The sequence below is a fragment of the Mustelus asterias genome, chromosome 16 (genome assembly GCF_964213995.1).
Source record: "Mustelus asterias chromosome 16, sMusAst1.hap1.1, whole genome shotgun sequence".
NCBI lineage: Eukaryota > Metazoa > Chordata > Chondrichthyes > Carcharhiniformes > Triakidae > Mustelus > Mustelus asterias.
The window spans coordinates 23,286,354-23,298,444 of NC_135816.1; the positions used below are offsets into that span (position 1 = coordinate 23,286,354).

Sequence of the window (12,091 nt, forward strand, 5' to 3'; positions counted from 1 at the left end):
CGCCCAGATTCAGCACTTAGAATGAAAATGGTAAAATCGGGCCCTATGCCATAACATTTTCCCCTGCTCAACTTAACCTGTGTTCCATAAAGCAAAAGAGATGCATTTCTGTGAGTGAGTGCATTTGTCTCATGGTTTATCTGCATTGCATATCAAATTAAGTGCTTAATTAGGCAGATTTTATTGTGTTTTTTTTTCTATTCCTTCATGGGATATGGGCGTCACTGGCCTGGCCAACATTTATTGATCATCCTTAATTGCGCTTGAAAAGATAGTGGTGAGCTGCCTTCTTGAACCACTACAGTCCATGTGGTGTAGGTACGCTCACATTGCTGTTCGGGAGGTTGTTCCAGGATTTTGACACTGAAGAAATGGCAATTATATTTTCAAGTCAGGATATTGTGTGGCTTTGAGGGGATCTTCCAGGTGGTGGTGCTGCCATGTATCTGCTGCCCTTGTCCTCCCAGATGGTAACAGTTGTGGGTTTGGAAGGTCTGTCCAAGGAGTCTTGGTGAGTTCCTACAGTGCATCTTGTAGATAGTACACACTGTTGCCACTGTGTGTCAGTGGGGAGGGACTGAATGTTTGTGGATGGGGTGCCATTCAAATGGATTGCTTTGTCCTGGATGATGTCAAGTTTCTGAGTGTTGTTGAAAGTGCATTCATCCAGGCAAGTGGAGAGTATTCCATCACTTACCTGACTTGTGCCTTGTAGATGGTGGACAGGCTTTGTGGGGTGGGTCAAGAGGTGAGTTACTCAACACAGTATTCCTAGCCCCTGACCTGCACTTGTAGTTATATGGCTAGTCCAGTTCCATTTTTGATCAATGGTAGCCCTAGGATGTTGATAGTGGGGAATTCAGCAATGGTAATACAGTGGAACCCCGATTTAACGCGCTCCAATTTAGCGCAAATTCGGATATAACGTGATGGTGTCATTGGACCCTTTTTTCCCGCTAATAATTGGCAAATTTAGTGCGACCCCGATTTAGTGCGACCCCACTTTTTTCACAACCCGCTTTTATGGACCCCAACCATATAACAGGGCCGCACTGTACCACTGAATGTCATGGGGGAGATGGTTGGATTCTCTCTTGTTGGAGATATTCATTTCCTGGCACTTGTGCGGCACGAATGTTACTTGCCAGCAATCTCTGATAACAGCAAATACAGATGCTAACTATTAAGACTGCAACAGATGCAACTGTCACTGCCATCCTTCCTACATCCCACCAGTTATACTTCACTTTTGCCATTTAGACTAGTTTTCTACCTGAGTCCTCCAGTTCCTACCGTACCTGTGGCTAGGTTCACCTGCACCCTTCTTGGTTCTTAAACATTCTGGTAGTGGTTTTATTTGATTTGATTTATTATTGTTACATGTATTGGTATACAGTGAAAAGTATTGTTTCCTGTGCGCTGTACAGACAAAGCATACTGAACATAGAGAAGGAAAGGAGAGTGCAGAATGTAGTCTTACATCATAGATAGGGTATAGAGAAAGATCAACTTAATGCGAGGTAGATCCATTCAAAAGTCTAATGGCAGCAGGGAAGAAGCTGTTCTTGAGTCAGTTGGGGTTGAGTTGGTTAGGGCCCTTTCCACTGCTACCCGAGCCATCTGGCCCAAGGTGTCATTGATAATTAACATACCATCCCACCATGGACTGAATACGTAACCAGTGACGGTGCTACTGGCAAGTTGAAAGTCCTTCACGGTAAAGGAGTCAGTGATCTGTAAGCAGAAAGTTTGGTTATTGTCACACTCTAATCCTCCATATATGAATCTTGCCTGTCAGAGAGCACCACCACATAGGTGAGGTTTGGACTGCCTTTAAAGCTCTGCTAAGAGGACAGACTAATCCCATGATGTTTTAAATGTTTTTAAAGTTTTAAGACGTTTTAGAGTTTATTTATTAGCGTCACAAGTAGGCTTACATTAACACTGCAATGAAGTTACTGTGAAAATCCCCCAGAATGCAATGGCAGGATCGTTACTGATAAGTTTCAGGGTATTACAAGAGCAGATGATGTGATACTGAAACTCAGTACAGCATTCTCGTGTTGTCATTCAAAGAGTGCTACAATATCTTCCACTAATAGTAAAGCAATATTGTTGGCTTCTAGACTGTATTGGTTGTTGCATTTGATTCTGGAGCTCTGTTTCTAACCCAATTTTATTATTCAGTTTGTTTCCAGCAATAATACTAAACTGGCTGAGAAGGTGAGACTTAGCCTGCAATATGAAGACTCAAAACGAAGGTTAGTGCTAAACAAAGTTTTTATAATTATTTTCATCATGCAATCTGACAGTGTCAGCTGTGCCTCAGTAGTTGTCACACTCTGCTCTGGCACAGAAGATTTTTGGTTCAAATCTCATATCAGGCAAGAAAGTCTGGGTTGATAGATCCTTGGAGTACTGAGGGAGTGCTGCACCATAGAAGTTGCCATGTCTCACATGAAATGTTAAGTCAAGACCCCACCTGCCCTATTTTGAAGAAGAAGAGCAGGGGAGTGATCCACAGTGTCCCAATATTTATTAATCAATATCACAAACCTTTATCTGGCTGTTATCACAAAACTGTTTGTGGGAGCTTGCTGTGTGCAAATTGGCTGCTATGTTTCTTATTAAAACTGTAACTACACTTTAAAAGTACCTCATTGACTTTAAAGCCCTTTTGGATACTTGAAGTTCTGAAAGACACTATATGAATACAAGTCACTGTCCTACAGACTTTTTCCTGCTGCAATAAATTGTCAACTTGTGACTTTCTAATAGTTTTTTAACATATTGTAAGAATTAAAATAAACAAATTTGATTTTTGTCGAACTTTTAACATAAACACCCAAGGTGCTTTACAAGGCATAAAGAGAAAACATTGGCTTGGATCTTAGTCTCCAGTCAAGTTCTGTGGAGGAACTATGGAGGGGATTGTGTTGGCAGTTTAAGAGGTCAGGAAACCTGGAAGAATATGTTTCCCGATGATCTGCAACATTTAATTACACTGCTCCTTTAAATTATTTTCTGTGGATGGGAAGCCTTTCAACTGGGAAGCCTTACTTCATAAGACTGAAACCTGTGAAAGCAGATAGATGTATTGGGGGAGTGAGATCATGAATAGGGCCTTTCCAGATAGAGGTTGGGGGGCAGTTCTGATAGTGGTGTGTGAGGTCCATTGATTTGCAGGGGGGTGGGGCAGGGAACAGGAGGTTAGCAGATTGATCATGGAGAGTCGGTGGGATGTTATTGGGTAGCTTATTGGACCTGGAGGGAAGCACCTCTGCTCTTCCTGTTCACAAGCAGTTCTATGGAGCACTTACCTAATGGGTTCAGCCCTTCTTGCCTTTCTTCAGCGGCTCAATTTCCCAAGGCAAGTAGAATGACTGTTGGAAATTAAGGCAGACTGCCTCAATATAATACATTTAGCTGCTTTTTTTGTTTTTGTTTTAGTGATTTTTGTTTCATTGGCAGGATTGCAAATATCAAGATTGAACTGGCTAAGCTTACAAGTGAGGCATGGCCTGGAGTATTGGATGCAGAACGAGACAGGCTGATACTGATAAATGAGAAAGAAGAACTGTTGAAGGAACTGCAGTTTATAAACCCTCGTAAATGGTCACAGAGTGAGGTAGAACGTCTGGAGATGGAAAGGAAACGACTGGCAGAAGACCTTCAGGCTGCAAGAGACACACAAAGCAAAGCACTGACAGAAAGGTTTGTGACTCAGTTTGTTGAGATAATCCAGCATTGTGAACAATTGCTGAAAGGATATGATTTATATATATATGCAAAAAATAATAATAATTTGTAGTTGTACATTGCATGAGGAATTTGAGAAAATTGCCCAATTAAGTACAGGAAGATTTGGGAACAGTAGAAACAAGTTGATGACAGTATTTACTAAAGTATCCAGTATTTTGTGCTATTCTTCAACAATGAGGAAACAGAAGATATTAGTTGAAATCCTTTATGGGTGACTATGAAGAACCCATTTAAAGTAAAGTTTATCCAGTTTTGGTATATAAATGGCCATTGGTTGAATTATCTTTAAGATTGCTAATCACTGTGCCACCATGCTGCCTCACAACTCCAGGGACCCGGGTTCGATTCGAGCCTCGGGTGACTTTGTGTGTTCCATGTTCTCCCCGTGTCTGCATGGGTTTTGTCTGGTTGCTTTGGTTTCCTCCCCCAGTCCAAAGATGTATAGATGAGGTGGATTAGCCATGGTAAATGTGCAGGGTTATGGGGATAGGGCAGGAGAGTGGGCCTGTGTAAGATGCACATTCAGAGGGTTGGTGCAGATCCGAAGAACTGAATGGCCTCTTTCTGTACTGTAGGGATTACTGTAGTAAAGCGGATCTTTATAGTGAGAATGTATCTGCATTGCTTAAAGAATAACACCAAGGGATGATGTGCAAAAATGTGAAGGTATAGTTCCAAACCTCATGAAAGACTTGAAACCCAGGCAGAATCCAATAAGAATACCAATATGGACCCACTGAGCCAAATATGTTTCTTTACTGTAAATACTGAAGTCTGAAAGATGTGCTGTTTAGGTGCATTGGCCATGCTAAATTCTCCCTCAGTGTACCTGAACAGGTGCCAGAGTGTGGCGACTAGGGGATTTTTGCAATAACTTCATTGTGGTGTTAATGTAAGCCTACTTGTGACACTAATAAATAAACTTTAAAATATAATGCAATGCATCTTTTTTGTACTTAATTTATAAACTAAAATTACTTTTGTCTGTGTTTTGCAAATGCTTCATAAGAATTTGCTTCAGTAAGATCATCAGAAAAAGGCCACTTAATAAGACCATGGCTGATCCTGTATTTCAGCTGCACTTTCCCTTGATTCCCTTCAATTTTAGAAACATTTAAGCGGTTATTGGATAGGCACATGGAGCACACCAGGATGATAGGGAGTGGGATAGCTTGATCTTGGTTTCAGATAAAGCTCGGCACAACATCGTGGGCCGAAGGGCCTGTTCTGTGCTGTACTGTTCTATGTTCTATGTTCAATCCAAATATCTTGAATACATTCAGCAACCCGGTCCCCTGGAGTAGAAAATTCCAAAAGCTTGCAAACCTTTGAGTGAAGAAATTTGTCCCTGGCTTTCTTATTCTGAGACGAGAGTGGAATTATCTAGCCCCTCATGCTGGCTGGAAATTCAGGCCAATGACTCCTTGTTCTCGACTCCCCACTCAGGCAGTCCAGCTTCACAGCATTTACCCTGTAAGCCTCTTTTTAAAAAAAACAATGTTTTGATGAGATCACTTCTCATTGTTCTAAACTCTGGGATATATCACCGGTTTCCTCCCACAGTCCAAAGATGTGCAGGTTAGGTTGATTGGCCATGCTAAAATTGCCCCTTAGTGTCCTGAGATGCGTAGGTTAGAGGGATTAGCGGGTAAATGTGTAGGGATATGGGAGTAGGGCCTGGGTGGGATTGTGGTCGGTGCAGACTTGATGGGCCGAATGGCCTGTTTCTGCACTGTAGGGTTTCTATAAGTTCTATATATATAGACCTAATTTAATCAATCCTGCCACCCAAGGAATCAATCTTGTGAACCTTTCTTGCTGTCTCTCCCTGGCAAATATCTACCTAAGGAGAAGGTTTAATGTTGTAATTTACAGAAAATACTTGCTTACCAGGTTGAAATCAATTTGCTGTTAACTAGAAAAAGGAAGTTCGCTGTTTAGTTGGTGATAATATCATGTGTTGTACAGATTAAAGATGCATAGCCGGAGAAACAACTTGTTGAGGGAGTTGGAAGAAACAACACGCTTAGCCTCTACATTGCACTCACAGCTACAAAGGTGAGTTGTTTATGGATGTGTGCACAAAGTAACCATAACTTTTGATGGAGTGGCAATTGAGTCAAATTGAGTTTTAATTCTTCCAACTTTTTCTGGGTAACTATTGACATAACTCTATTGGAACCATCCAAAATTTGCAATTGAAATCTAATTTTCGATGGTTCTTTGGTAAAGACAATTTCCCTGGGTAGGTTTGCACTTCCAGGCAATTGCTGTGCAAACCTTACCCTCTAGTGGTGGGGTGGGGAGGGGACTTGTAGCAACGGTGCAGTGGTTCTGCAGCACATCTTTGAGGTAACTCTCCACAATAGCAGCATGGCACCCTGGAGCTTGAAAGTTATGGCCCAATGGGGGAATTAAATTTTGCCAAGTACAACTGCTATTTTTTTCCCCAAGATTCTGTGTTAGGCAAGTCCTTTTATAAGCTAACTGAATCTATGCTATTTTCATTTTCCGTTTTAGGGACAATTATTAAACCATGCACCCTATTCAAAATGAACAAAATGCTTGTTTTTCCACATGTTGTCTTTTAGTTCAGTAAAGATTTTAAACCAAATTTGCTGTATTATGGCATACTAATAATTTTTTTTTGTTTTAGTCTCTCAACCAGCACTCTTTCATTGTCATCTGGAAGCAGCAAAGGGTCATTAACGTCCAGCCGTGGATCTCTTGCTGCATCTAGCCAAGAATCTTCAAGTTCTGTTAGTTTTACTGACCTGTATTATGATCATCCAGAACAGACAGTAGACTTCGATTACCAGTATAAACTAGATATCTTGCTTCAAGAGGGCACTTCAGGCAGTAGACCAGCAGGCTCCATAACAACCATTCACGAAAACGAAGTGGTGAGTTCTCGGAATGGCGCCTCTTACATTGATACTTGTGGAACCGCAAGCAAGATTCACACACGGAGATGTTTGTCTGAGACTCCCAAGTCTTTGACTTCGTTGTCACCTCGATCTTCCTTGTCTTCTTTATCACCACCTAGTTCTCCTGTGATAATAGACCCTCATTTTTTGGTTCCTTCAGGGGAGCCTCTTTTGAATGATCCCTGTACAGACTTTGAAGATACAGGACTGCCTGCTAATATTGCTAACTTTGATTTACATATTGAAGATGATCAGATTTCTTCAAGATCTATACCACCAGATAAGGTTTTGACATCCTGTTTAAACTTGGAATCTGAAAATGGATCAGATACTGGACCTTTTAGCAATTCATCAAAAGCACTGAGTGAAGAGTTGGAGATTTCTACTAAAACCAATGAAAGAATAGAAGGTAAGGCATACAGATGCTAATGTCAATTGTGCTTAAGTGTTGGACTACCACACTTTTTCTGAATAATTCATTCTGCACTGTTTGCTTTCTGCAGCACAGGTTTATTTTAAAAAATAACATTTTTGAGACATGTTGCTACAAGCAGACCAGTATGGTTAAAAAACAATGAGCTGCCATTTTTTGAATGTGATCACACATGCCAAACAGTTTGGTAGATCGCATAACAGCAATCAAGTCTGTCTCCCACTGTTGAGGTGATGCAAAGAACTATGACCTTTTGGAAAAGGTCCAGACATGCTAGGTGGAACACAGGTATTTATTGGTTTTGTACATGAAGAATACTTAGCATTAATTAAGAAATCCCTTTGAGGCCTGTGTCATGTTCCAAGGTAAGAAAATGTTTGATTTTTTTCCATTTTTGTTTAAATATGCTGACCATGTTGTGAGATTGCAAAGCCTGGTATAATGGAGTCTATAAATTTCTGACTACAGAAATGTATGTTTGTATTATCAACCTCTAATTGGGATTCAGTTGAAAATGATACTGTGAACAATTACCATAAATAACAAGTCATCAGTTGTTTTGAACATTTGTGCCAGTAGCACACTTGGTTGCCTTTTATTTGTTTTATGCAATGCTTTTACCATGTTTTGATACACCGTGTTCAGAGACATGTCAGAGAAAGAAATCTCCATTCTTTTTCATTACTGGACTATTCCACATATCAAGAGTGAACAGGATAGCCAATTCATTTTGGGGAAAACATGAAAGGTAATGTCCCTTTTAAGTTTTTATCAGGATGTTGCTCACAGGACTCTCCCACGCTCCCACAATGGCCACATCCTGCCTTGAGGACGTCAGTTGTTTTTTTCTCTTCTTGTAATGGAGACTTATCTTTCTACATTGCCTCACATTGTGCGCTATTCGGGGATTCCACCCCCCTCCTGATAAACAGTACAATCACTGAAGGAAATGATTCAAACATAATTTAAATAATCAAGTGATTGATGCTTTTAAAGTTGCTGATGCTTGTTACCATTCCTTAATGTGTCTTTCTTTCAGGATATGTATATAGCAATCTGCTGATTTAGGACATCAGCCAGTCTATTGTCAAACAATAATGGTCATGCCCCACTTGCTCATATTACGACAAATCAGTGGTATCTCAAGGTTGAACAGTCTTGGCCAGCTGATATTTATTACAGAAATGGCCTTCATTTACTTCTTGGGTGGCTGTGCTATTCTTTGATGCAACATAGCCCAAGAACACTGTGAAGTTCACCTGATACAGCTTTTGTCAAAGCTGTATCAGGTGAACTTCACAGTGGCTGGGAAAGTAAATATTTATTATTTCTATTTTTATGGCAGATCTTTTGCTCCTTTTCTATGATTGGTAGGAGTCTCCTGCCTCAGAGTTGTAACATTAAACTCTTGGAATTTTAGGCTCCCCTCCCCTTGCCCATCGCTCACTCAGTTCATTTCCAAGCAAAACGGGGAGGCTGACACTTCGGGGCCATTGTGCATGTGCAGAGGCCCGCTGGTTTCGGCCTCTCCAGCATGAATAGGCCCCACCCCCTGAAATTTAATCACACTCACGCAGGTGGCTTCTGCAGTTCACAGAGTGGTAGATTCTAGTGTGAACTTCCACTGAAAAAACAGCGTGAATTACTCCAGTTTTCCTGCGAATTCAACACTTAGGGCCCAATTTTATCATTGCATTGCACCCATTTTCAAGCACGAAAACTTGGTAAAGTCGAGCATGAGGGGAATAGTGCGATCCGCGTCCGCGCCAATTCCCCCTTTACCAAGGCCCGAAAATGGAAGTGATCGGGACCACGCCCAAATTCTGGTGTGGGGAGGCATCTGCTGCCACTCTGCGGGTGATCAGTGGGAGGAAGTGGGGCAGGGGATCGCAATCGGTCTGGGTAGCGGAGGGGGGTGGGTCGATAAGGGGGACAGTTATGTTGTGGGGGTGGGGCAATGTCTGTGGGGGCTATCGCTCCCGGGCCGCTTTTTGCAGCCTAGGAGCGATGTGGCAGGGGAGCGTTTTTCAATTTTTTTTACTGCGCATGCACAGTTCAAGGCTCTGATCGGAGCAGCAGCATTTCAGGCGCGATAAGCCCTGCCCATGAGCTTGTGCAGCGCGATTCAGAATCGCTGCATTTTTTTTCAGGCTGAGTGCATATGGGGGTGCCAGAGAGCAGGGTTTACAAGTCGGATCTGAATCACTCCCAGATTCAGCATTTAGAATCAAAATGTTAAATCGGGCCCTTAGAAGTTTTGTGGGAGAATCGCCCCATGATCTAAGGAGATCTGTCAAAGATGCTAAGAGACAGTACCAGACCAAGCTAGAGTCCCAGCCTAGCCACACAGACTCCCACTGACTATGGCAAGGTCTGCAAGACATAACAGAAGATGAAGGCATGTAAAATCGATGGCACCAATGCACTCCTCCCCAATGAGCTCAACGCATTCTATACCCATTTTGAGCAAGAGGTCAGCGTGAGCATGCCCTCCACCCGTGAAGCCTCAGCCGAACCTGTATCCGAGGTCACCATTGCAGACATCAGAGTAGCCTTCTCGAAAGGCAAACCACGGAAAGTGACTGGCCCAGATAGGGTATCCGGATGAGCACTCGGATTCTGCACAGACCTGCTGATGGGAGTATTTGCAGACATTTTTAACCCCTCTTTACTCCAATCTGAGGTCCCTATCTGCTTCAAGAAGGCGACCATTATTCCAGTATCTAAGAAAAGCCAGGCAACGTGACTTAATGATTATCATCCAGTGGCTTTGACATTCATCATTATGAAATATTTGAAAGGCTGGTCATGGCACCAATCAATTCCGGCCTCTTAGATTGCTTAGATCCACTACAGTTCGCCTATCGATGCAACAGGTACACAGCAGATGTAATCTCCATGGCCTTGCACTCAACCCTGGAATACCTATTTCAGACTCCTATTTATTGACTATGGCTCAGCCTTCAACACCATTATTCCTACAAAACTCATCTCCAAACTCCGTGGCCTGGGGCCTAGGTCCTCCTTGTGCGACTGGATTCTTGACTTCCTAACCCACAGACCACAATCAGTAAGGATAGGCAATCAGTAAGGATAGTTCTCCATGATCATCCCCAACACTGGTGCCCCACAAGGCTGTGTCTTCAGTCCCTTACTATACTCCTTTCTCCACCTATAACTGTGTGGTCAAATCCCCCTCCAGCTCAATTTTCCAGTTTGCTGATGACACCACCGTAGTTGGTCGGATCTTAAACAATGATGAGATAGAAAATCTGGTAAACTGGTGCGACAACAATAATCTCTCCCTCCATGTCAACAAAACAAAAGAGATAGTTATCGACTTCAGGAAACGTAGTGGAGGACATGCCTCTGTCTACATCAACGGGGATGAAGTGGAAATGGTCAAAGGCTTCAGGTTTCTAGGTGTCCAGATCACCAACAACTTGTCCTGGTGTCTCTTTGCCGACGCTATAGTTAAGCAAGCCCACCAACATGTCTACTTTCTCAGGAGGCTAAGGAAATTTGGCATGTCCGCTACGACTCTCCAACTTTTACAGATGCACCACAGAAAGCCTTATTTCTGGTTGTATTACAGCTTGGTATGGTTCCTGCTCTGCCCAAGACTGCAAAAAACTACAAAGGGTCATGAATGACGTCCAGTCCATCATGCAAATCAGCCTCTCATCCATTGACTCTGTCTACATTTCCCACTGCCTCGGAAAAGCAGCCAGCATAATCAAGAACCTCACATACCCTGGACATATTTTCTTCTAACTTCTTCCATCAGATAAAGGTACAAAAGTCTGAGGATACATACCAACTGGCTCAAGAACAGCTTCTTCCCTACTGCCATCAGACTTTTGAATGGTCCTATCTTACATTAAGTTGATCTTTCTCTACACCCTAGCTATGACTGTAACACTACATTCTGCACTCTCTCCTTTCTTTCTCTAAGTACGGTATGCTTTGTTTGTATAGCGCACAAGAAAAAACAATACTTTTCACTCTATACTAATACACGTGACAATAAATCAAATCAAAAAAATTGCTTGGCCCTTCAAGTTTGCTCTGCCATTCAGTATAATCATGGCTGAAATCCACCCTCCCACACTAGATTGATTCCTATTTCTGTCAGTTAAAGGCTGCCAGGTATTTTTTTGTGCTCCTGATATTATTAACAGACTGTCATACATTGGAGATTATTCAGATTCCTGTGGTTTGGACATTGGCCAAGTGAGAGGCATAAGAACTAATCGGTCATAACAATCCACTTGACAGATTTCCGGTATGATCCATTACTCATTTTTTTCATTTGGGGTGTGGCCGAAGCTTCTGAAACCACATCCCTTGTTGCCTTGAAAAGGCAATGATGGCCCTTCTGGACCTCCTAGGAAATTATAAGCCGGTGAGCCCGATGTCACTGGTGGGAAAGCTTTTGGAGAAGATATGGAGGGACAGGATATATGCATATTTGGAAGGAAATGAATTAGTTAGTGACAGGCAACATGGTTTTGTACGGGGAGGTCATGACTCACCAACATGATTGAGTTTTTTGAAGAGGTGACAAAGGTGATTGATGAGGGAATGTGAATCTAGATTATATGGACTTTAGTAAGGCATTTGACAAGGTCCCACATGGCAGACTGGCAGAAAAACTAAAATCACATGGGATTTGTGGTGGGCTAGCTAGATGGATACAGAACTGTCTTGGTTATAGAAGACAGAGCGTAGAGGTGTAAGGGTGTTTTCAGAATGGAGATCTGTAGCTAGTGGTGTTCCGCTGGGGTTAGTGCTGGAATCTCTGTTGTTTGTAGTATGTATAAATGATCTGGAGAAAAATGTGTGTGGTCCGATTAGTAAGTTTGCCAATAACGTGAAGATTGGCAATGCAGATGGCCAAGGTGATTAAGAAGGCATATGGCATGTTTGCCTTCATCAGCCGGGGCATTGAGTACAAGAGTTGGGAAAT

General features: G+C 42.3%; 1 protein-coding gene across 2 annotated transcripts in view; it reads left to right on the forward strand.

Annotated features, from left to right (window-relative positions):
- Positions 1-12,091, forward strand: part of LOC144505048 (protein KIBRA-like) — a 115,795-nt gene that overhangs the window by 56,085 nt on the left and 47,619 nt on the right. For both annotated transcript variants that reach the window (XM_078230757.1, XM_078230756.1), the window contains exons 8-11: positions 2,188-2,261; positions 3,472-3,714; positions 5,731-5,820; positions 6,419-7,098. In XM_078230757.1, coding sequence (XP_078086883.1) covers positions 2,188-2,261; positions 3,472-3,714; positions 5,731-5,820; positions 6,419-7,098 — 1,087 coding nt within the window. The remainder of the gene's footprint in view (positions 1-2,187; positions 2,262-3,471; positions 3,715-5,730; positions 5,821-6,418; positions 7,099-12,091) is intronic.